At 51.2% G+C, this 26,077-nt stretch overlaps 1 protein-coding gene across 2 annotated transcripts in view; it reads right to left on the minus strand.

Annotated features, from left to right (window-relative positions):
* Positions 1-22,373, minus strand: part of AP1M1 (adaptor related protein complex 1 subunit mu 1) — a 33,545-nt gene extending 11,172 nt beyond the window's left edge. The window contains exons 1-6 of one of the 2 annotated variants that reach the window (XM_032268707.1): positions 21,873-22,373; positions 16,003-16,159; positions 13,522-13,589; positions 11,848-11,978; positions 10,597-10,744; positions 9,375-9,410 (exon numbers count right to left, since the gene is read on the minus strand). In XM_032268707.1, the coding sequence (XP_032124598.1) occupies positions 9,375-9,410; positions 10,597-10,744; positions 11,848-11,978; positions 13,522-13,589; positions 16,003-16,159; positions 21,873-21,914 (582 nt within the window). In that variant the 5' untranslated portion in view covers positions 21,915-22,373. The remainder of the gene's footprint in view (positions 1-9,374; positions 9,411-10,596; positions 10,745-11,847; positions 11,979-13,521; positions 13,590-16,002; positions 16,160-21,872) is intronic. The other variant, XM_032268708.1, reaches the window with a different exon arrangement.
* Positions 22,374-26,077: the final 3,704 nt, after the last annotated feature.

Consider the following 26,077-nt stretch of genomic DNA (forward strand, 5'->3'; position numbering starts at 1 on the left):
GGTTAAGCATGCCTAATCCAAACATCCAAAATCCAAAATGCTCCAAAATCCAAAACTTTTTGAGCCCTAACATGACGTCAAAAGTAGGAGATTCCATACCTGACTTCATGTGACAGGTGGCAATCAAAATGCAGGTGCACAATGCAGTTTATTCAGCATCCCCAAGGGAAAAGTAAAATTACCTTCAGGCTATGTACATAAGGTGTATATAAAACATAAACGAGGCTGGGTGCAGTGGCTCATACCTATAATCCCAGCACTTTGGGAGGCTGAGGCAGGCAGATCACCTGAGGTCAGGAGTTGGAGACCAGCCTGGCCAACATGGTGAAACCCCATCTTTACTAAAAATACAACAATTAGCCTGGCGTGGTGGCAGGCGCCTGTAATCCCAGCTGCTTGGGGGGGCTGAGGCAGGAGAATCGCTTCAATCCGGGAGGCAGAGGTTGTACTGAACCAAGATTTCGCCATTGTACTCCAGCCTGGGCAATAAGAATGAAGCTCCTCCTCAAAATAAATAAATAAATAAATAAAATGAATTCATGTTTGGGCCTGGGTCCTAGCCCCAAGATATCTCATGATGCATATACAAATATTCCAAAATCCAAAGAAATCTGAAATCCAAAACACTCCTGGTCCCAAGCATGTATAATGGATACTCAATCTACAATACACCATGACCAACTGGATTTTATTCCAGGAATGCAACACTGGTTCAACAATCAGAAAGCAGTCAGTGGGATGCACCATATTAACAACATGAAGAAGAAAACTCATGTGATCACATCAATTGATACAGAAAAAGAACTGAACAAAATACAATGCCCACCCATGCATGATAACAAAAAAACTTTTAGCAAACTAGCAATAAAAGGGAACTTCTTCAAGGTGAAAAAGAACATCTACAACAAATCTACAGCTAACATCCTACTTGGTGGCAAAAGACTTAATGGTGTCCCTCTAAGATCAGGAACAAAGCAAGAATGTCCACTCTCACCACTTGTATTCAACACTGAATGAGGAAGTCTTAGTGAGGGAAGACGTAAAGCAAAAGAGATAAAAGGAGCCTCCAGAGAGCTGAACTCGTGGAGGTTCCTGGAGGGTGGCGTGCCCAGAGAAGGCAAGAAAGCTCTGGGCCCCTTCCCCTATGTCTCGCCCACCAAAAAGAGGGGTTCAAGCAGGGAACCCCTGCTTGAAGCTGTTTAAAGACTTTACCTAGATTTTGCTCCTGCTCCAAGATGGCCAACTAGGCGCAGCCAGGAGAGACATCTCCCACTGCGAGACAGGGACACTGTGCAGACAGGTGCGCTCCTAGATCTTCAGAAGGAAGGCCCCGAGAGTGGGTGAAGGGAAGACACAGAAGCTGGAGGGAGACAGAGGAGGAGGCTGGGAACGCTGCATGGGGCTACTGTGCACCAGGAATCATTCCTGGCCCCTAACGACTCCTGTGGAGAGGGTGAGTTGAACAAGCAAGGGGAACCCACTCTCACCATGGCCTCTGGAATCCCGGCAGGAGGGACCCCTCGTCAGAGAAAGCTGCTTAAAGAAGTGGTAGTGATGCAGGGCAGGCAAGCCCCAAAACTGAGACAGACCGGGAGGGTTCCTGGCTTCACCCAGGAAAGAACTCAAGGGCGAGCCGGTGGTAATAAGCAGAACTTTTGCTGAAGCGCCTGCGTGCGCAGCAGCAGAGGCACTGCTCCCTATGGAGTGGGGCTACCCATGGACAGCAGCTCAGAGGCAGCGCTGCAGTCACACTTATACCTACTTTTAATTATATGCAAAGTAAGGGGCAGTTTATGCAGAAATTTCCAGAATGTGGTTGGTAACTTCTGGGTTGTTGGGTCATCACCATGAAAAGGGGCAGTAACTTCCAAGTGTTGCCATGGCAATGGTAAACTGGCATAGCACACTGGGGGTGTGTCTTATGAGGAGGCGCTTCTGCCCCTGACCTGTTTTAGCTGGTCCTCCATTTGATCTGGCGTCCCAGCCCCACCTCCTGAGTCCAGTTCTGTCTCCTACCTCGGTCAGGGCAGAGCTCCAGCCTGAGCCAGGCCAGGGGGTTTGGTGCAGGAGCATCTGTAGTGAAGCGCAGCCAGGATACCCATCCCTAGGCTCGACTTGCTCCCGTGGGAGACTTTAGCCCTAGGGGAAATGTCAGACCTGAACTCTCCAGAGTAGTCTTGCCCATCAGATGGGGCCCGTCTGACCTGAGCAACCCTCAGTCTGCTGGCCTCTCCTGCGGCCCAAGCCTGGCCAAGCCTGCTTGAGGTGCTATCCCCAGGTACCTCCTGGGGGCGGCATCATGCCTCCTGCACTAGCAGACTGTGCCTGAACGGGGAGTGCTCCAGCAGAGCGGCCCCGCAGACACACTAGCCTGCCTGAGCCCTGCTCCCACTGCAGCCTACCCTGTGCGGTTTTGCCTGCAGGCATTTGCCCACAGCCACCCTCAACATCGTTTTGCTGGTAATGTGCGTTCACTATGTCGTGTGTTCACTATGTCGTGTCACTGCTGCCAGCCTAAATGCACCTCACCCCCCATTCTCCTCTCCTACCACCATTGTTGTCAGAGTCTTTTATTTATTTATTTATTTTTTCTTTTTTCTTGAGACGGAGTTTCGCTCTTGTTACCCAGGCTGGAGTGCAATGGCGCGATCTTGGCTCACTGCAACCTCCGCCTCCTGGGTTCAGGCAATTCTCCTGTCCCAGCCTCCTGAGTAGCTGGGATTACAGGCACGTGCCACCACGCCCAGCTGATTTTTGTATTTTTAGTAGAGACGGGGTTTCACCATGTTGACCAGGATGGTCTCGATCTCTTGACCTCGTGATCTACCCGCCTCGGCCTCCCAAAGTGCTGGGATTACAGGCGTGAGCCACCACGCCTGGCCAGAGTCTTGGCGGCATAGAGCCCGCCAGCCCCACCCCTGCCGGTGCCCCACCCATGCTGGGCCTCCCCCAGGAAACTAGGCAGAGACAACACCCAGCCCTGAGCGGCCACTGCTGCCAGTGTGAACATGCACAGAGGGCACACACAGTCCTGTGCCCACCAGTGCCCCACCCCCATGCTAACCCCACCATTGGCACTAACACACAGGCATGCAGTTGCCAGTGTGCCCCTGCCCCCACTCCAGCCATACTGTCCCCACTGGTGCTGCTACAAATGCCCTCCCAGAGGCCGGCTCCATGGCACCCACTAGCACCCTGTCACAGGCAATGAGCATGCACGCCACCATACTGCCACTGGCACATGCAAACGAGGACAGATCCCGCTGCCACCACCCTGCGCAATGCTTTGCCTGGCACCACCCATCGGAGTGTGGTGACCAGCTGTCCGGGAGCAGCTTGGCCCCTCCAGCACAGCAGGTTCCTAACCTGGAGGAGCCAGAGCTCAAAGCCAGGGCTGGATACCAGCCCTCCAGTGAGAGCCCGCAGTTCAGGAGTCCTAAGCCGAGCCCTGGTCCCCTCAAATCTTCCAATAATGAAGCCAGCCAACTGAACCCACCTTATACACAATCAAACCCCCAGGGTCACCAAATAGGATAAAGGAAAAAGAAACCCATTCAAAGGACAGCAACTTCAAAGGCCGAAGGAGCATCCGCCCCACGGAAATAAGAAAGAACCAGCGCAAGAACTCTTGACGACTCAAAAAACCAGTGTCCTCTTTCCTCCAAACAACTGCACTAGCTCTCCAGCAAGAGTTCTTAACGAGCTGAGATGGCTGAAATGGCAGAAATAGAATTCAGAATCTGGAGAGGAACAAAGATCATCGAGATTCAGCAGAACACTGAAACCCAGTCTAAGGAAGCTAAGAATCATAATAAAAACAAATATACAAACTGGCAGACAAAAGAGCCAGGACAGAAAAGGATATAACTGACCCGAGAGAGCTGAAAAACAGCACAAGAATTTAATGTAATCATGAGTATCAACAGCAGTATAGACCAAGCAGAGGAAAGAATCTCAGAGCTTACAGACTGGCTTTCTGAAATAAGACAGATAAGAAGAGAGAAAAAAGAATGAAAAGGAATGAACAAAGCCTGCAAGAAATACGGGATTAAAAAAGAAATGAAATCTGCAACTCATCAGTAACCCTGAAAGAGATGAGGCGAATGGAAGCAACTTGGAAAACATATTTCAGGATGCCATCCATGAGAACTTCCCCAGTCTAGCTAGAGAGGCCAATATTCAAAATCTGGGAATGTAGAGAACCCTTGCAAAATACTTCATAAGATTATCCCCAAGATACATAATCATCAGATTGTCCAGGGTCAAAATCAAAGAAGCTAAAGAGAAGTAACAGGTAACGTGCAAGGGGAAACCCATCAGGCTAAGAGTTAGCCTCTCAGCAGAAACCTTACAAGCCAGAAGAGACTGGGGGCCTATATTAAACTTTTTTTTTTTTTTTTTTTTTTTAGATAGAATCTCATTCTGTGGCCCAGGCTGGAGTGCAGTGGCATGATCTTGGCTCACTGCAACCTCCACCTCCTGGGTTCAAGCAATTCTCCTGCCTCAGCCTTCCAAGTAGCTGGGACTACAGGCATGCACCACCACATGAAGCTAATTTTTGTATTTTTAGTAGAGACGGGGTTTCATCGTGTTGGCCAGGCTGGTCTTGAACTGCTGACCTCAGGTGATCCGCCTGCCTCAGCCTTCCAAAGTGCTAGGATTATAGACATGAGTTACCATGTCCAGCCTATATATTAAACATTCTTAAAGAAATTCCAATCCAGAATTTCTTATCTGGCCAAACTAAGCTTCATAAGCAAAGGAGAAATAAGATTATTTTCAGGTGGGGTGCGGTGGCTCACACCTGTAATCCCAGCACTTTGGGAGGCTGAGGTGGGTGGACGGCCTGAGTCCAGGAGTTCGAGACCAGCCTGGGAAACATGGCAAACCCTGTCTCTACAAAAAGTATATAAATTAGCCGGGTGTGGTGGTGCCTGTCTATATAGTCCCAGCTACTTGGGAGGCTGAGGCCAGAGAATAGCTTGTGCCAGGGAGGCACAGGTTGCAGTGAGCCATGATCATGCCACTGCACTCCAGCCTGAGCAACAGAATGAGACGCTGTCTCAAAAAAAAAAAAAAAAAAAAATCCTTTCAGACAAGCAAACGCTGAGAGAATTTGTTACCAGCAGTCCTGCCTTACAAGAGCTCCTGAAAGAAGTACTAAATATGAAAAGAAGTCCCAGCATGGTGGCTCATGCTGGTAATCCCAGCACTTTGGGAGGCCGAGGCAGGTGAATCACCTGAGGTGAGGAGTTTGACACCAGCCTGGCCGACATGGTATAACCCTGACTCTACTAAAAATATAAAAATTAGCTGGGCATGGTGATGGGTGCCTGTAATCCCAGCTACTTGGGAGGCTGAGGCAGGGGAATTGCTTGAACCTGGAAGGCGGAGGTTGCAGTGGGCCCAGATCATGCCATTGCACTCCAGCCTCGGTGAGAGAGCGAGACTCCATCTCACAAAAATATATATATATATATATATATATACATATATGTATAAAGAAGAAAACCATTACCAGCCACCACAAAAACACAAATATACAGACCAGTGACACTATAAAGCAGCCACACACAAACAAGTCAGCATAATAAACAGCTAACACCACAATGACAGGATCAAATACACACACATCAATACTAATTCTGAATGTAAATGGGCTAAATGTCCCCATTAAAAGGCACAGAGTAGCAGGCTGGATAAAGAAGTAAGATCGAATTATATGCTGCCTTTAAAAGACCCATCTTGGCTGGGCACCATGGCTCACTCATGCCTGTAATCTCAGCACTTTGGGAGGCAGAGGTGGGTGGATTGCTTGAGGTCAGGAGTTCAAGACCAGCCTGGGCAACATGGTGAAACCCTGTCTCCACTAAAAATATAAAACTTAGCTGGGTGTGGTGGTGCACACCTGTAATCCCAGCTACTCAGGAGGCTGAGGCAGGAGAATTGCTGGAACCTGGGGGACGGAGATCTTGCAGTGAGCCAAGATCGTGCCACTGCACTCCAGCCTGGGCAACACAGCAAGACTCTTGTCTCAACAACAACAACAAAAAAGACCCATCTCACATGCAATAACACCCATGGACTTAAAATAAAGAAATGGAGAAAAATCTACCAAGCAAATAGAAAACAGACAAAAGCAGAGTTGCAATCTTAATTTCACACAAAACAGACTTTAAGACCACAAAGATCAAAAAAGACAAAGAAGGGCATTGCATAATAGTAAAGGATTCAATTCAACAAGATCTAACGATCCTAATATATATGCAGCCAACAGGAGTACACAGGTTCATAAGGCAAGTTCTTGGAGACCTACAGAGACTTACACTGCCACACAGTAACAGTGGGAGACTTCAACACCCCACTGACAGTATTAGACAGATCACTGAGGCAGAATATTAACAAAGATATCCAGGACCTCAACTCGGCACTGGATCAACTGCACCTGATAGATTCTACAGAACTCTCCACCCAAAAACGAGAGAATATATCTCATCTGCACATGGCATACTCTAAAAACCACCACACAATTGGACATAAAACAATCCTCAGCAAATGCAAAAGAACCAAAATCATATCAGCCACTCTCTCAAACCACAAATCAATAAAAATAGAATTCAAAACTAAGAAAATTGTTCAAAACCATACAATTACATGGAAATTAAACAACCTGATCCTGAATGACTTTTGGGTAAATAATGAAATTAAGGCAGAAGTCAAGAGAAACCAATGAGAACAAAGATACAACAGACCAGAATCTTTGGGATACAGCTAAGGCAGTGTTAAGAGAAATTTATAGCACTACGTGCCCACATCAAAAAGTTAGAAAGATCTACATCACAACTCAACGCGTGATGCAAAAGTGTCTACCTCCAAAGCTAGCAGAAGACAAGAAATAACCAAAATCACAGCGGAACTGAAGAAGACTGAGACACACAAAAAAAACATTCAAAAGATCAACTAAGCCAGGAGCTGGTTTTTTAAAAGAATGAATAAGATAGACTGCTAGCTAGACTAGTAAGAAAAGAGAGAAGATCCAAATAAACACAATTAGAAATGACAAAGGGGGTGTTACCAGTGATCCCACAGAAATACAAATAAACTTCAGAGACTATTGTGAACACTTCTATGCACACAAACTAGAAAATCTAGAAGAAATGGATAATTCCCTGGACATATATACCCTTCCAAGACGGAACCAGGGAGAAACTGAATCCCTGAGCAGATTAGTAATGAGCTCCAAAATTGAATCAGTAATAAATAGCCTACCAACCAAAAAAAGCCCTGGACCAGACCGATTCACAGCTGAATTCTATCAGATGTACAAAGAAGAGCTGGTACCATTCCTACTGAAACTATTCCAAAAAACTGAGGAGGAGGGCTTCCTCCCCAACTCATTCTATAAGGTCAGCATCATCCTGAGACCAAAACCTGGCAGAGATACAACAAAAAAAGAAAACTTCGGGAATATCGTTGATAAACATTGATGCAAAAATCCTCAACAACACACTAGCAAACTGAATCCAGCAGTACATCAAAAACCTAATCTACCACAATCAGGATGGCTTTTATCCCTGGGATGCAAGGTTGGTTCAATATATGCAAATCAATAAACATGATTCATCACATAAATACAGAAATTACATGATCATCTCGAAAGATGCAGAAAAGGCTTTCAATAAAATTCAACATATCTTCATGTTAAAAACTCTCTCAACAAACTAGGGTTTTAGGTTTTGTTTTGATTTTTTTTGAGATGGAATTTCACTCTTGTTACCCAGGCTGGAGTGCAATGGCGCGATCTCGGCTCACTGCAACCTCCGCCTCCTGGGTTCAAGCAATTCTCCCGCCTCAGCCTCCCAAGTAGCTGGGACTACAGGCATGTGCCACCATGCCCAGCTAATTTTTGTATTTTTAGTAGAGTCGGGGTTTCACCATGTTGACCAGGATGGTCTCGATCTCTTGACCTCGTGATCCACCCGCCTCGGCCTCCCAAAGTGCTGGGATTACAGGTGTGAGCCACCGCGCCTTTGTTTTTTGAGACAGGGTCTTGCTGTGTCACCCAGGCTGGAATGCAGTAACACAATCTCAACTCACTGCAACCTCTACTTCCTGGGCTCAAGCGATCCTCCCACCTCAGCCTCCTGAGTAGCTGGAATTACAGGTTCCCATCACCATCCCCGGCTAATTTTCCTATTTTTAGTAGAGCATGAGGTACCATGATCAGCCAACAAAGTAGGTTTTGAAGGAAGATACCTAAAAAATAAGAGCTATCTATGACAAACCCACAGCCAACATCATACTGAATAGGCAAAAGCTGGAAGCACCTCCCCTGAAAACTGACACAAGACAAAGATGTCCTCTCTCACATGGTATTGGGGGCCGGGCATGGTGGCTCATGCCTGTAATCCCAGCACTTTGGGAGGCCGAAGGGGGCTGATCACCTGAGGTCAGGAGTTCAAGACCAGCCTGGTCAACCCGGTGAAACCCTGTCTCTACTAAAAATACAAAAATTAGCTAGGTGTGGTGGTGTTTGCCTGTAATCCCAGCTACTTGGGAGGCGGAGGCTAGAGAATCACTTGAACCCAGGAGGCGGAGGTTACAGTGAGCTGAGATCATGCCACTTGTATTACAGCCTGAGCTACAAAGTGAGACTCTGTCCTAAAAAAAAAAAAACAAAAAAACGGACACTGGTAAGAGATTAAAAAGATAAGCAGACTGGAAGAGAATATTTGCAAATCACATATCTGACAGAGGACTTCTAACTAGAACCTAGAACAACAAAGAACTGTCAAGGATCAATTATAAGAAAACGATCTAATTTTAAAATGCGAAAAAGATGCACAGAGACGCTTCTCCAAAGTGGATATACAGATGACAAAGAAACATGTAAAGCAATGTTCAACATTATGAGCCATTACGAAAATGCAATAGGCCAAGCACAGTGGCTCACACCTATAATCCCAGCACTTTGGGAGGCTGATCACCCAAGGTCAGGTGTTCAAGACCAGCCTGGCCAACACAGTGAAACCCCGTTTCTACTAAAAATACAAAAATCAGCTGGTCGTGGTGGTGGGTGCCTAAAATCCCAGCTCCTTGGGAGGCTGAGGTAGGAGATCACTTGAGCCTGGGAGGTGGAGGTTGCAGTGAGCTGAAATAGCACCATTGCACTCCAGCCTGGGCAACAAGAGCAAGATTCCATCTCAAAAAAACAAAAACAAAACAATGCTGAGATACTACTACATACCTATTAGGATAGCAAAAGTAAAACTACTGACCAAGGATGTGGGGTCCTCACAACCCTCATCCGCTCTGGTGAGAATGCAAAACGGCAATGGTTTGTCAGTTTCTTATAAAGGTAAACATACACTTACCGTGTGACCCAGCCATCCCACTCCTGGGTATTTACCCTAGAGAGATGAAAACTTATGTCCACACGTAAGCCTGGACACAAAATGTTTCTAGCAACTCTACTGACAATTGCCAAAGACTAGAAAACCACCCAAATGTCCTTCTGTGGTTTGGAACAGAAAATAAATACAAATAAATATACAAGGAAACAGACTGTTGATACACAAAACAATTGGATTTGGATGAATCGCAAAGAATTAGAATGAGTTAAAGCCAGACTCGAGAGCTCATGACTGTATGATGCCGTTCATACGACAATCTCAGAAAGACAGCTACGGTGACAACTGCAACACAACGAAGACTCTGGTGGTGGAGAGCAGAGCAATGGTTGTCAGGGAATGGGGAAGAGGGGGCGTGGAGCTACAGGCGGCATGAGGAGGTTTTGAGGTCCTGTGCCCTGGGTATGGTGGTGGGTTACACAAATCTGCACAAGCACTAAAATTCATTTTCAAAACGTCAACTTATCTCATAATTTAAAAACTAAAAGAAAAAAAACAAACATACAAAACAGTAACACTGAATGCAAAATCAAAACCCAAAAAACAACAACAATGAAAACAAGTTGCAGGAGAACCACAGCTTACGATCTCAGGTTTATAGGGCAACCAACATACGCGTTTCTGTCTACAGAATGAGGCCTGAGAGGACGGTGAAGAAATCCTCATCTTTCTGTTCATGGGAGCGGAGCCCTTCGCTTCCTCTTTTTTTTCTGTACACGGTGAATGATAAAAGCCCTTCACTTTCTAACCTCATATCCTGCTTTTAATTTTTAAAAATAATCTGCACGCATGGCTTCTCAGTCAGCATAAATGCTAATGAAGACAGCACAAGCTTGAGCCGGGCGTGGTGGCAGGTGTCTGTAATCCCAGCTACTCAGGAGGCTGAGGCAGAAGAATCACCTGAACCCGGGAGGCGGAGGTTGCAGTGAGCTGAGATCGCACCACTGCACTCCAGCTTGGGCGACAGAAGGAGACTCCATCTCAAAAAAAAAAGAAAAAAAAAAAAAGAAAAGACAAGCAAAAAAAGAAAAGATAAGACAAGTGCACATTTCAGAGTGGCCCAAACTGAATCCTGCTATCAGTTACCACACAGAATGGCTCTCGGGGCCTTGCTAGTTTTAAAATGCTGCGTCTGTTTCTCAGAGGAGATAACATTCTACAGAAGAAGGAAAGAAAGGAGGCCTACCAAGAGGTTAACAGACTCGATGACGTCCAAGAACACCTCATTCTTCCGATACTTGATGCCTTCGGACCGCCAGGAAACCGCATTGGTGACGGTGGCTGGGGGCCGCGGGGCCCCTGTTTCCAGCTTGTGGCCTTCCTGGGTGATGTACCTGTGGGGCCACAAGCTCAGAGTGAAGGAGGTGGCACCCGCGCCAACGCCACAGCTTCTGGCCCTGATGTTTCGGTGGGGTCAGGGTGGGTGCAGGGGAGGTTCTGACCGACTTGAAAGCAGACCCTCAATTTAAGCAGCTCCAGAAAAGGCAGCCTCTGGTTTCACCTGGGGCTGCTTCATACAGGAAAATCTTCACCCTTTCCAAAGGCCAATACACACGCTACGGAGTCTAAAGCGCTCATTTCTGGGGCCCAAGAAGACCATGTTGGGGAGGAAAACAAGAAGTGGGTGTGAGCTGCTTCCCACCCCCGCTGAGCACGTGGGTGGGGCTGATGACCCCATCCCGCTGCGGGAGCAACAGGTGCAGGGTTGAGAACACAGGCTTCTCTGGGAGTCTGTCTGCCCACCGTAAAATGGGAAGACGGTAAATGGGGAGGCTGTGACTCAGTGAATGTAAAAGGCTGCACGTGGGGGGACTTAATTCTCATTGCCTATTATCTGAAGGGCAGGATTCCAAAGAGGGGAGATCTCAATCACGGTTATTTTATGACAGTAAAAACAAAGGAGGCTACTCCTCAGTAGCAAGGGACTTAGGGCGTCTGTGTGGATGGAGAGTAAAGATAAGGAACAGGAAAAGCACTGCTATGCTCAACTATCGAGGAGGAAACGAATTAAAACCACTGAGGCGGGAGAATCACCTGAACCTGGGAAGCGGAGGTTGCAGTGAGCTGAGATCACACCGCTGCACTCTAGCCTGGGAGACAGAACGAGACTCTGTCTCAAAAAAAAAAAAAAGATAGGACAAGCTCACATTTCAATTAATGGCCCAGACTGAATCCTGCTACCTGTCACCACCCAGAATGGCTGTTGGGGCTTTGCTAGTTTTAAATGCTGTGTCTATTTCTATAGCAGAGGAGATAAAACACTACAGAAGAAGGAAAGAAAAGAAGCCTACCAACTCAGTAAAAATCCTAACACGGCTGGTGGTGGGAGGGGGGTGGGAGACAACACGAACACACATTTGCTTTCTGTTTCCAAACCTGATGGCATCAATGTCACACCGCCCAGGCCTAGCTCCCGGCCCCACCCCCGCCCACTCACTCCTGCAGGATCTTGCTGTCGGTGGTCTGGGGGTAGCCGAAGTCCATGAGCTCGTCCAGTAGCTCGTAGATGATGACAAAGTTGTCCCGGATGCTCTCCTCCTCCAGCTCCTTGAAGTACTCGGAAAACACCTGTGGCAGTGACGGCGTGGGAAGCGGGGGAGGGACGGGAGGCAGATGGCTCAGCAAATGGTTGAGGAATGAATGAACACTTGCACACATTCATTTGCCCTCTAAGTCCTACCAACAGCCCACTTCCCAGGCTCGGGGATGTGCTACAGGGCCCTGGACACAGGTTAACGGGGCAGGACAGCGGTGGCTGGCTGTGGGGGGGGGCCAGGCTGGAGCCCCTGCAGATGTCCTCTGCGGCCTTCAGAAGCTCCACATCCCCGTTCTCTTCCCTGCCCAGACACCCCCAGGCAGGCGGCCCCTCCTGAGTGACTGTAACTGTCATCCCATCCTGAGTCTGGAGTGACGCAGGGGAGGACCTGATGAACCGCCATTTTCCCCATTTCAATGCAAAGCTCAGAGGGCTAAGGAAGGGGCGTCAAAGAAGAGGGGCTGTTAGAAGCACTTTTGCAGGCATAAGTGCCGAAGGAAGGAACACCATTGAAGCAGGAAGGAACTGCCCAACCCTCAGTTGGGGACTCTCCCCTTCCCACATCTCCTGTCTCTGATCTGCTGACCCCTGTGCGCTTCAGGACTGTGATTGCCCGGCCTCTGCTTGGAAAGCAAAGGCAGCACAGCCAGGCCCAGCCCTGCTTGTGACAGTGCCACTGGTCCAGTGAAGGAGCCCTCGGCCTGCACGTGGGGCCTTCCCAGCTGACGCTCGGCTCCATCCCCATGCCCTCCCCACCTGGGCTTGCCCCCATTCCCCAACATTCTGCACAGGTGGGATCAGTGAGGGATGAAAGCTTTCCCAGGCCTCCTGGGTCCGGGTCCCCACTTTCCTGAGCCCCACAGCCTGCCTTGGCCAGGCCCATCCTCTCCAGGAAGCCGGCAGCAGCCTCCTCACTGGCCTCCAGGCTGCCCTCAAGTCCTGCTGCTCAGCAGCCAGTCACTGCTTTAGATCAAACTGGGTCTTGTCAGTCTCCTGCTTGAAGCTCTCCACTACCTCTCATCAGATCCCCACTTCTGTATAATCCGTCCTCTTCCCAGCTGACCTCAGCCTCCCTGTCCATACCATGCACACGGCTGTCCCAGGGCCTTTGCACCAGCCACTGTCTCCATGTCACTGGCAGCCTGGGCCAGGCGTGTGTCAGCTCTCTCCAAGGTGGGCCTCGGGCCTCTGTGCCTTGAGAGCCCCCAGGGAGACTCTGAGCTGGGCTCGGCTCTGCAGCTCTGCTGTTATTCCAACCACATCAGTGGGTCACCCCACATCCTTCCAAAGCTGGCTGGGGGACTTGCTTGTCCCTTCCAGGGTCAGGGCACACCCCTGCTCTGCACCCCACCTTTTCCTGTTCACTTTCCTTTCTTCCCCAGGGTGGGGAGCAATGTGAGCTGTAGAATTCCACACAAGGGGGCTGGGCTCCCTTTTCCCACTTCCTGGGGTTCCAGCCCCAGCCCTCCCTGGGGACCCCACAGTTCTAATTAGGGCGGCCAGGTATGGGGAGGTGCAAAAGCAGAGCCAAGACAACCGCCACCCAAGCCCGCAGTCCCTCTGAGAGAGACTCACCTGTACCACCTTATAAAGGAAGGAGAACACCAGCGACACGCACGCGTTCTTCTTGGACGTGGCGACCACTGCATGGCAGCCACGGTTAAGGAGCATTCAGAGGCCGCGCAGCTGCCTGGAAGACCCCAGCTGATGGAGGCAGCCCCTAACCATCACAACCCTCAGAGCCTTCCCTACCGCCGCTCCCAGCTGTTTACGTGGCCCATGGTGGGCTACCAAGCTCCTGGTCCAAGCTGGGTCTGGGACACAGGAGTCACTGGCCAGATGTGCCCCAGGAAGCACTCACTGAGATGGAGAATCACAGAGATGGCAGGTGGCACAGGAGACCTGTCCCGGGGGCTGGGTGAGGGGCTGCCCTGAGCAGGGAGGGAGCGAGGCTCATTCCAGGAACAGAAAGCAGGATGCACTGGCCCTGCTTCTCCAAAGGCGACCTCATCATGACCCTGCTGAGATCCAGGGTCCCCCGGCCAGACTCTGTGGCAAGTAGCCAGGGCCAATTCTGGCTTCAGTCCTTCCTGGCTTTGGAAACACAAGCCGTGGCCTTGAAACAAACCTTTCTAGAGAAACCTCGATATTTTTCTCCTGTGTAATGGGGGCCTGTGAATTGAATGAATTCACTGAGGCAGTGTACATGAGACATTTGATGCAGATGTTCCTTTCTGCCCCGGGTGCCTCCCAGGGTCAGTGTGCTGGGCGCTTCCTGTTCCTTTTTCCCTAATGGGCTCCCAGGCTACCAGAGCAGGCTGGTTCCTCCTCTATAGGCTCACGCACTGTGCCCCCGACATCCCTGCTCATGGCTTGTCTGTGCCACGTGGCTTGTTTGCCCAGCAGTGAGCTCTAGGGGGTAGGGCGGGGGCTGTATCCTCTCCCTTCTCACCTCACCCCAGCACAGGGGCCCAGGAAGGGGACGCTGGCCCAGTCACACGAGTGCTGGCCTCCCTCCTGCTGCCTGGCAACACGCCCTCCCCAGATGCTTTATAAGCAGTGGCAGTGGGTGGCTCTCACCCAGGGCCTTGCTGAGAATTGTCCCGGCTAGAGGCAAAGGATGTCCACTCAGCCAGAAAGGTGAGCCCTCCCTGTCTCTTCCCCAGATGCCCAGGTGTGAAATGTAGGGGTCCAAGCAGAAACTGATCTGATGGCTCCTGCTGAGCTCAGACCACAGCCCCTCACCCTCCTCCCAATACCTGGGCGGCCTCAGAGGACTGTCAACTCCCCGGGTTAAAAGCCACCAAAGATCAGCTTCAGAGCTATTCTCAGGGTCTTCCAGAGCCAGGAGAAATCTCCACAGAGGCAGGCCACAGGGAGCCAGGTGAGGGCCCTGGACCAGCACGGCCCACATGGGAACATGCACACGACCCACTAGGAACGATCTTGCTGCAATGCAGATTCTGATGGGCAGGGCTGGGTGAGTGTGGGATTCTGCCTTTCCAGGGGGCTCCCAGGAGATGTTCTGGCCCACTGGCCACGCTGTACTGGCAAGGCCCCGTGTCTCCAAGAACATAGGAAAGGGCACGGAGCCCACATCTGCTGGGAGCAATGTGCACAAGTCAGCTCAACTGACCTGACAACCCCTCAATGTGCAGCGAGGGGTCGTCGTTCCCGCTGAACTGTGGGAGGGTGAGGGATTCGCCTCCAGCCCCATGGCTGCTGGAGCTGGGGCTCACACTGGGCTGTGAACCACACAGCCAGGCTCTTTCCGTAGTAGTGCAGGTATTGCAATGTGCCTGAAGGTCTGCCCAAAGCTGTGGGATGGCCAGTTAGACCTCCTGGGTAGAAACTGGCTTGGCCAAGTCTCCACATGGGTCCAAGGACAGGAAGGGCAGGGGGCTCTGAGATCTGGGCGGGGCTGGGAGGAGCCTGTCACCTTCTCTGCACCCCACCACCCCTCCGTGGTCCAAGCCACTTCCCCTCCCAGCTGCACGACGACCCCAGCCTACTCCCGACCTACCCATGTCCTCTCCTGTCCCCACTGTCTTGCCCCACTCAGCAACCAGAAACCTCCAGAAGGTACATATCTAAAAGCCACCAAAGACTTTCTGTCGCATTTCAGATGATGTTCTTTGAGACCCCAGACCCCGCTGACCACTCCAGCCTCGCTGCTGCCACACGTCCCCTCTTGAGGGCTCCAGCCACCCCGAGTGCAGCTGCTGGAATGAGCCTCTGTCCTGCAGATTCTTCACCCACGCCCAGTGCCTGTCCATCCCTCCAGCTGGCAGAAGCCAGGCTTCCTCCAGGGTGTCTCTTCCCTTCCTGGGCCCCTGAGCCAAAGGATTTCAAGTCACACCCGCTCCTCTCCCCACACCCGTCACACGTGTCATAACGCGTTCTCTGCCTGTCTCCGCAGGCAGCAAGGAGCTCCGGGAGGGCATGGCTGTGTCCCATGGCTGCCGCTGTGCCCAAATCAGCTCTGGTTGCCGGTGTGTAGATGTGCACACACACCCACACAGGAGTCCCCTGGGGGCGCCCCCAGCAAAGGGATACAGTACAGGTTGTTGTGTTTGATCCACATGAAGCGGACCCCTCCGTGGGCCAGGATGGGTGACAGCATCCCCTCCTCTTCCTTCTCCATCAGGATCGGCATGAAGTGCTCCACCTCTGACATGTCCACGTCGCCACGGTAGTTCCGGCAGATGAGCACCTGTGGTGGGGAAGGAAGAGAGAAGACGCTTGCATTTTCAGTTCTTCAATCCAGGGGCTGGGGGCAGCGGGTGAGATGCACCAGCCTGCTTCCCTCAGGGTCCCTGATCATGGCCCCTGTCTGCACAAGAGCAGGACTCGAGGCCATTCTGGTCTCCATCCCCCAGGGAATTCCTGGAGAAGAGTATCTCCCAGTGTGAGCTTCCACAGGGGCCACCGCAGTTCCTTGCAGGGTGAGCGTAGATGGGGACTCTGCAGCAAGGGTCCAGGACCGAATCACTCCGAGACAACACGTTAAGCAATGCCTCACAAGCTCTCAACACGGGCCTTGTCAGAGCCTTTCCCGTGTTAACGCACCCTGCTTTCCTGTCTGGGTCAGGGCACCCATTCCTGCTGAAGGTTCGTATTTCCTGAAGTCCATGGGTACTCTGAAGAGGAGACGCCCTTCCTGGTCTCTCTCTTTCATAGCCTGTGGGTCAGGATACACAGCATCTAGAACCCCTGTCCACTGCTGATGGGAATGGAAAATGGGATAACTACTTTGGTGAAGTCTGGCAGTTTCTGAAAAACTGAAACCCAGAGTTACCGTACGACCCGGTCATTTCTCTCTTTGGTATTTATCCAAGAGAAATGAAATCACATGTCTGTACAAAGACTAGCACGAGATGTTAACAGCAGCTTTAATTGAAACAGACCCAGACTAGAAACAATGACAATGTCCTTCAACAGGTAAACTAGAAACAAACCGTGTCCAGCACGCCATGAGAAACACACCTCAGCAATGAACGGGACGGGACTCCCAACACATGGACGGATCCCACAGTCACTGTGTCCTGAACACCATGAGAACATACCTCAGGCTGGCGGAGTGGCTCACTCCTGTAATCCCAGCACTTTATGAGGGTGAGGCGGGCAGATCACCTGAGGTCAGGAGTTGGAGACCAGCCTGACTAACGCGGGAAATCCCGTCTCTACTAAAAATACAAAAATGAGCTGGGTGTGGTGGCAGGCGCCTGTAATTCCAGCTACTCAGGAGGCTGAGGCAGGAGAACCGCTTGAACCCGGGAGCAGAAGGGTGCAGTGAGCCGAGACTGTACCATTGCACTCCAGCCTGGGCAACAAGAGCAAAACTCCACCTCAAAAAAGAAAAGAAAAAAAAAAAAGGAGAGAAACACGTCTCAGCAATGAAAGGCATCGGACTCCTGATACAGGGACATATCCCACGACCACTCTGCTGGCTGAAAGAAACCAGACAAAGGAGAGCTCATCCTGGATGACTGCACGTATAGAAAATCCTAGAAAACGGTGATGAAACACACATCGGTGGCTGCCTAGGAATGGGGCTGGACAGCAAAGGGCATGAGGAAGCTTTAGGGGCGATGGAATGCGGGTTACGCCTCCCAACGACTGAGCTCATCAAACCGTACAAAGTGCAGGTTATTGCACCTTGTTGAAAGAATAAAAAGGAGGTCGGAAGCTTTGCTAGCCTGGGCACAGCTGCGGTTGGAGATGCCGCTCAGAGCAGCTGTAGCTTTTGGAGCCCGCAGGACAGCCAGTGGCAGGACTCAGCAATGCGCTGGCTGAGAAGGCCATGGCGGCGCTGACCATCCTGGGAACCGCCTGCCTCAGAACCTGTCATTCATCACACACTGCCTTTATTCTCTCAAGGCAGGGCTGGGAGGGATGAGGATGGTACCTTCCTTTCCCAGTCCTGTGGGACTGACTGGAGGGAGGCAGGTGATGACCTGTTGAGGAAACAGACCCTCCCCCTGCTGTCACTCTTGACCCCCCCAGGTCTTTCCTCACAAAGGGTGACAGGGCTCTTCCTACACAGAAGCCAGACGGGGTCTCTTTCCTGCTGCTGAACTGCCACCTACTCCAGCCTCCCCGGCACTGAGAACAAACCCCAAGCTCATCCCCGTGGTTCCCAAGGACCAGCGTAGTCCGGCCCCTCACGGCCCCTCTGACGCCTCTCTGCCTGTGCTGCCCTGATTCACTTCACTCCAGCCTGGGTGATCTGAATGATCCACATCTGTTCCCGCCTCGGGGTCTTTGTCCTGGCCTGGCTCTTCTCATTTCTCAAGCCTCAGTTCAAACGATACCTCCTTTAAGAAGTCCTCCCTGCTTGCTCTGGCTGGGATCATGTCCTGTCCCTCTGTACCCTGACCCCTGCTTTATCTTCAGTGTCCCTATCACCTGCTGCGTTATACATTTATTTGTATCCTCATTTACTGTCTGACCTTCCCTGAGAACAGCGACTACTCTGTCTCATTCAAAGCTGTGTCCCAGCACCCAGATCGGGGCATGGCCCATAGTAGGCACTCAGTAAACATTTGTGGAGTGAATACCGGGGTGACGAGAAAAAGGAGGTGAGGAAAATGTGTAGGTCTTGTGCAGATGGCTATATGGGTAATGGCATCACTTAGAGGGAGAGCAAGCAGGCACGGGGAGTGCATTTTGACGAATGCCCAGTTTGTGGTGGTGGCAGGACCTCCCAGTGTCCCAGCAGCCAGTGGATCTCCAGGTAAGTGCTGTGGACAAAGTCGAGGGTCACCGGCCCATGGACATGGGTCACATCACCTGGGAAGAGTGACAGCATGGGGAGGCATGCGTAGGCCTGAGCCACTCAATAACCCTGGGGAGGGCAGAAAAGGAGGAGAACAGGCAGCGCGAGAAACCCCAGAGTGCAGCTTCCCGGAAGCGGAAGGGAGCACCGTGGAGGAGGCGGTCGGTGATGTCAGAAGCAGAAGAGAGCACCGCAGAGGAGGTGGTCAGTGGTGTCAGAAGCTGCTGAGAAGCCAGCCCGATAAAGCTGAGAAGCTTCCTACCAGGAGAGCTTTCTCCTAGCCAGTGTGGCCACGCCAATGTCCCTGATAACCAGACATGTGGCCATGAATTTCTCAATGTGCTTTATTTTTGATGAAATACAGTGGGCTCACGAGGCTGACTTTGGAAACATGAGGTCCGTGGGTTGTGGAATAAGAAAGGGTGTCTTGGTTGCAGAGGAAGGGAGGGAAGCCCACAGCTGCCTTGGGGAGCTTCCTGAAAGGCAGGTCTGATCACGCCTCTCTGGGCTACGGTCTCCTCACAGTGGCTGCTCCTTCTTGGAACTGAAGTGGTCCCCTTGGGCTCTCTCTCCCAGCTCAGCATTAGTCAGGACTTCTGGCTTGGCAGCCCCAGCAGGCTGCCCCTTCTGTCCCTTGCAATGCCTCTTTTCCACCTGACCTGGTCACCGTCCAAACCCCCTCCAGCATCGCCCTGTTCCAGGAGGCCTTTTGTAACCACCTTCCCCGTCCACTGGCTAAAGACAAGGTTGAGCAACTGCGGTACTTAGGACCTTGGTCCTGCCACTGTGGTTGCCTGGATCCAACCGTGTACTAATGTCTCTGCTTCTAGGTGATTCCCCTGCTAGATGGAGAGGCCTGGGAAGGCTAACGTGGACCATGAGTGGTGCTGAACCTGTCTCATGCATCTGCTCAGCAAATCTGCACAGTAAGTCCATAAAAGCCTCTTTTGGCCAGGCACGGTGGCTCACGCCTATAATCCCAGCACTTTGGGGGGCCGAGGAGGGTAGATCACCTGAGGTCAGGAGTTCGAGACCAGCTTGGCCAACATGGAGAAACCCTATCTCTACTAAAAATACAAAAAATTAGCTTAGTGTGGTAATGGGTGCCTGTAATCCCAGCTACTCAGAAGGCTGAGGCAGGAGAATCACTTAAACCTGGGAGGCGAAGGTTGCAGTGAGCTGAGATCACGCCATTGCGCTCCCTGGGTGGCAAGAGCGAAACTCCGTCCAAAAAAGAAAAAAAGCCTCTTTTGACCAGTGAGAAAAGCGAGGTTCAGAGAGAAGAGGCTTGTCCCAGCTAAGTGGCAGAGATGGGTTTTCAGCTCAGCCCTAACACCACAGCCACAGTGCCAATGGATACCCTATCCCTGGCACAGGACAGGGTGCATGCTAGACGCTCATGAAATGTTTGCTGAAGGCATAAGCAAGCCAAGACAGGCAGCCTGCTGGCACGGCTGGAGAGGCAGTGGCCGGGCAGAAGCAAGACTCATGCCACCAGGGCTCAGGGAACACCACACCCACCCAGCCTCTGGCTTGCCTCTAAGAAGGCGGGAGAAGCAAGGCCGGCACTGGGTCTCACTAGGTGTTGACTGTGGGCGGCTTCCAGGGCAGGCACCTACTCAAGGGACTTCAGGAAAGTGCTGGGGTGGTGTGGGGCAGGAAGTGGCAGCCACTTCACTTCTTCACTCCCAGGGGCTTCAGAGCTCACTCCTGCCCACCTCTCACCTAGGACCTGACACCCACGTTTGTTTCTCTCACTGATCAATGTTGGGCTAACATTGTTGGACCGGTTCTTGTTGCTTCCACACACAACAGGCCAAGCAGCCACTTGCTGTGCACCTGGGATGGACTTGGGAGAAGGCAGAGGCCCATTCTGAAAAGGCAGAGACAATCCTGCCTTTAAATTTTCTCAGATCCTCTGGGGAGGATGCCCGGGTTCTCATTTATGTCCACCTTGCTGGTGTCTCAGGTCCATTTGTCACCTTTGCTCAGGGAAACCCTCTCTCATTCTCTGACTGAGGCTGACTGTCCCTGTTACACACTCACCCCGCCCCACCACTGCAACTGACATTTATTTGTGGTTTTGGAGATCGGTATCCATCTCCCCCATCAGCCTGTGAACGTCATAAGAACATGGATTGTTGAGCCCTAGCACAGTGACTCACTCCTGTAATCCCAGCACTTTGGAAGGCCGAGACAGATAAATCGCTTGAGGTCAAGAGTTCGAGACCGCCTCGTCAACATGATGACACCCCACCTCTACTACAAATATAAAATTTAGCTGGGTGTGGTGGTGGACACCTGTAATCCCAGCTACTCCGGAGGGTGAGACAGGAGAATTGTTTGAGCCCAGAAGGTGGAGGTCGCAGTGAGTGGAGATTGCGCCACTGCACTCGAGACTGGACAACTGACACTATCTCAAAAAAAAAAAAAGAGGGGGGACTGGTATTTGCTAAACACAAATCGACCCCAGGCTTAGTACCCTGCCCAGCATTAGTAGTGCTCCCTAGATATCAGATGAATTAACAAATGATTCTGGATCGGACTCCTAGACTTGCTACTTCTCTGTGACCGGTGTGACCTTGGTCAGGTTGCTTCACCTCTCCGTGCCTCAGTTTCTCCCTCTATAAAATGGCACTCGTGATCACCACCCACCTCACCTAAGCCTTATAAGTATCACAATGAACGTGGAGAAATTCCTACTGAGAGAAAGTGCACGGTAAACAGAAGCTGCAACGCCCTGAGAAGGCGGGACTGGCTGGAGGGCACCCAGTCCCCGCCACGCCTCGCCACCCCTGGCCAAGGGTCGCGCAGCCCCTGGACGCCCTGCCTGGCTCCCGGGACGGCTGCGGCCAGAGCCCCTGGTCCCTGCGCCTGAGAGCAGGGGCGCGGCAGTCGGTTACCTGGCAACGCGGTGGCCACAGCCCACCGCGTTACCTAGCAGCAGGGTGGGGCAGAGCCACTGCAGACCCCCGCCCAATTACCCAGAAAGAAACAGGGTGTGAATCTCCGGTGAGGTCTACCGGCCTCCTAGCCTCACACCAGGGTGGAGCTCACAGGCCGGTTACCTAGCAACAGGGTGGGTCCCCGCGGGGAGGAGGACCCCGCCAGTTGCCGGGCAACGGGGAGGGTGGGGAGCCCTCAGTACCTTGCCCTTCAGGTCCAGCACGTAGACGGCGCTGGCGGACATGGTGGCTGCAGGAGGCCTCGGCAACGGCCGAGGGCGGCGGCGGCGACGGTGGGGGCTACCGGGCGTTGAGCGAGGCCGGGCGCGGCCCGCAACAGCTCACCTCCACTTCCGGTTCGGAGAGCCGCGCGGGGACCGTTATGTCCGGTCCCGGAGTTGTCAGGAATGCGCAGGCGCAAGACGGAGTGTGCGCAGGCGCAGGACGTCAAATGTGACCATGCTTCTTGCTCCCGCCCGAAGAATCCCGGAAGTAAGGCCCTTGCAGGGCGGGGCCAACTAAATCAGGCCACCCGGTGGCCGCTGCCTTTTGAGCAATTGATCCAGAGCAGCTGAAAGCCGCCTCCGGTGGAACTTATTTAGCCGCTTCCCGTGGGCCGAGTTAGGCGAGAGAGCCTGGTGGTGGAACCGATCTGGGGGCCAGCCCTATAGAGCTCACAGTCTGGTGGGGAAGCCTATGAAACAAGTGTACCAATTGTAAGCTCAAAAGTGAGGGGTAAGGCCGTGGTTACTTGCAAAGAGGTCAAACTATCTGAATGGGAGTCAAACCTTATTATCGGTCACCACCTGTCAGTGTCAACATTTATCAGTGAATGGGCGTCCCTGTTTATTGCCTGGAATGTTGTAAAAACCAGCCTCATTGAACCTTGACCCAAAGTACCGTGTTTCATTTCTGCAAAGTTAGAAGTCAGTAATGCAACTGGTGGCTCCTGATGAATCCATTGAATCATATTTAATTTGCTTTTATGAATGATGGGGCTTTCGAGAAATGTCTGCATTCTGTTCCAATTAGCCATCATAGTACCCTGGGGATCCCAACCCTGCAATATCGGAGTGATTTACCCAGGATGCCTGTCTCTTTCATATATTTTATCTTCCCTCCTATCTCCGTTTTGGAGTTTGGAAAGATGATTTTTTGCAATTCGGTAATTATATAGCTTTTGCTTAGGATAGAAATGTGACTCCCAGCACTTTGGGAGGCTGAGGCACATGGATCACCTGAGGTCGGGAGGTCGAGACCAGCCTGGCCAACATACTGAAACCCTGTCTCTAATAAAAATACAAAATTAGCTGGGTGTGGTAGCACATGCCAGTAATCCCAGCTACTTGGGAGGCTGAGGCAGGAGAATCGCTTGAACCCAGGAGGCAGAGGTCGAGGTAAGCCAAGATTGCACCATTGCACTCTAGCCTGGGTAACAAGAGCGAAACTCCATCTCAAAAAAGAAAAAAAAAAATGAAAAAGAAAAAACAAACGTAACTGAAACTCTAGAAAAGCAAAGTAGAATGTTTGAAGACTACTAAGTGACTCCTGGGTTGGAAGGGTTCTTGCACAAGGCACAGAGCAAGCAGCCAAGAGGCTTGTTTTTTGCTTTTTTTTTTAAACGGAGTCTCGCTCTGCCACCCAGGCTGGAGTGCAATGGCGCAGTCTCAGCTCACTACAACCTCTGCCTCCTGGGTTCAAGCAATTCTCCGGCCTCAGCCTCCCGAGCAGCTGGGATTACAGGCATGTGCCACCATGCTGGGCTAATTTTTCTATTTTTAGTAGAGACACGGTTTCACCACATTGGCCAGGCTGGTCTCAAACTCCTGACCTCAGGTGATTCACCCACCTCAGCCTCCCAAAGTTCTGGGATTACAAGGGTTAAGTTAAATATTAAAAGTTGAGAGTGCTCTTATACAAAGGGTGGGATGTAACAAAAGCCCACCCAAAGTGCTTTGTGCGTAGGCCTTTCCTGGGCCTTGAAGCATGATATGATAACGAAGTAATTCTTAACAGGACCCATTTAGGATTAAACAAGCTTTATTGGAGATCTGAAGAAACTCCCCAGGCCTCCACAAACAACTTTATTGGGGTTTGAAGGAACTCCCCAAACCTCCGTGATTTAGCAGGAGACAAGAGGAATCATCACCCCAGCACCTGGTCCCACTTAGATTAAGTATATTTACTGAGGCTGCAGAGGAAGATCTGCAGGACTCAGATGTTAGTAATAGGTTAAAACGATATAATCACTTACGGTCGGGCACGATGGCTCACGCCTGTAATCCCAGCACTTCGGGAGGCTGAGGCGGCTGGATCACTTGAGTGCAGGAGTTCGAGACCAGCCTGACCAACTTAGTGAGACCCTCCCCACCGCCCTGCCCCCATCTCTACTGAAAATACAAAAATTAGCCGGGTGTGATGACACGTGCCTGTAATCCTGGCTACTCAGGAGGCTGAGGCAGGAGTACGGTTGAACCAGGGAGTTGGAGGTTGCAGGGAGCTGAGATTGTGCCATTGCACTCCAGCTTAACAACAGAGCGAGACTCCATCTCAATAAATAAAATAAATAAAGATACGATGCTGGGTGCTGTGGCTCACGCCTGTAATCCCAGCACTTTGGGAGGCTGAGGCAAGAAGACTGCTTGAGCCCAGGAGTTTCCCACCAGCCTAGCTAACATGGTGAAACCTCATCTCTACAAAAAATACAAAAACTAGCTGAGTGTGGTGGCACGCACTTACAGTCCCAGCTACTTGGGAGGCTGATCCAGGAGAATCATTTGAGCCTGGGTGGTAAAGTCTGCAGTGAGCTATGATGGCACCACTGCACTCCAGCCTGGGCAACAGAGACCCTGTTTTTGAGACCCTGTCTCAAAAACAAAAAGAAGATACGCTTTTCTAAAACATTACAATTAATTGGGCAAAATATGAGGTTAAGGTCCAATAGGGTTTGTTACATATCACATCTGTTAACTCTTGCTGAACAGACCCTGATGTCCTTCCTTAGCAGTAGAAAGTCATAGTTGTGGCCGAGTGTGTATCTTACACCCACAATCTCAACACTTTGGGAGGCTGAGGTGGGAGGATCACTTGAGGTTGAGGCCAGTAGTTTGAGGCCAACCTGGGCAACACAGGGAGACCCTGTCTCTACAAAGAAACAAATCAGCTGAGTGTGGTGATGTGCACTTGTGGTCCCAGCTACACAGGAGGTCAAAGTGGGAGGATTACTTGAACCTAGGAGGTCAAGGCTGCAGTGGGCTATTATCACACCACTGCAGCCTGGCCAGTAGAATTAGACCTCATCTCAAAAAAAAAAAAAAAGTCGGCTGGGCTCGGTGACTCACCGGGCTTGGTGCTCCCTGCACTTTGGAAGGCCAATGTGGGCAGATCACGAGGCCAGACTGAGACCTTCCTAGCCAACATGGTGAAAACCCGTCTCTACTAAAACATAAAAAATTAGCTGGGGTGGTGGTGCGCACCTATAGTCCCAGCTACTCGGGAAGCTGAGACAGGGGAATTGTTTGAACCCAGGAGGCAGAGGTTGCAGTGAGCTGAGATCATGCCACTGCACTGCACTCCAGTCTGGCAAAAGAGCGAAGACTGTCTCAAAAAATAAAAATAAAAAAAATAAATGTCATGGTCCAGACATCTCGTCAGATTCCTTTCAGAGCGTATTCATTGGGCAATTAGTATCAAGTCTCAGTGGTTCACGCCTGTAATCCCAGCACTTTGGGAGGTCGACGCAGGTGGATCACCTAAGTCAGGAGTTCGAGACCAGCCTGGCCAACATACTGAAACCCTGTCTCTACTAGACATAAAAAAATAAGCTGGGTGTGGTAATGTGTGCCTCTAATCCCAGCTACTAAGGAGGGTGACAGTCAGAAGACTCACTTGAACCTGGGGGGCGGAGGTTGCAGTGAGCTGAGATCTCGCCACTGTACTCCAGCCTGAGCGACAAGAGTGAAACTGTTTCAAAAAAAAAAAAAAAATTTGGCCAGGTGTGGTGGCTCACGACTGTAATCCAAGAACTTTGGAGGCCAAGGCGAGCGGATCACCTGAGGTTGGGAGTTCAAGACCAGCCTGACCAACATGGCAAAACCCCGTCTTTATTTAAAAAACAAAACAAAACAAAAAAATTTAACTTAACCACTCAGTACTAGAACAGTCATTATGGAGGCCTGTGTTAGTGAGACCTGGTCTGCTACAACCCCCCCACCCCCCGCCGCTGCCGCCACCACCACTGCCACCACACACAGTAAGAATCTGTTCCCCAGGCTGGCTTTAAACTCCTCGGCTCAGACAACCCTCTGGCCTCAGCCTCCCAAAGTGCTGGGATTACAGGCGTGAGCCAGCGTGCCTGGCCCTCTCCTAACGGCAATTTTATGTCCTTTAACCAATGTCCCCCAACTCC

The sequence above is a fragment of the Sapajus apella genome, unplaced genomic scaffold, assembly GCF_009761245.1.
Source record: "Sapajus apella isolate SASKATOON/1434 unplaced genomic scaffold, GSC_monkey_1.0 scaffold185, whole genome shotgun sequence".
Taxonomy (NCBI): Eukaryota; Metazoa; Chordata; class Mammalia; order Primates; family Cebidae; genus Sapajus; species Sapajus apella.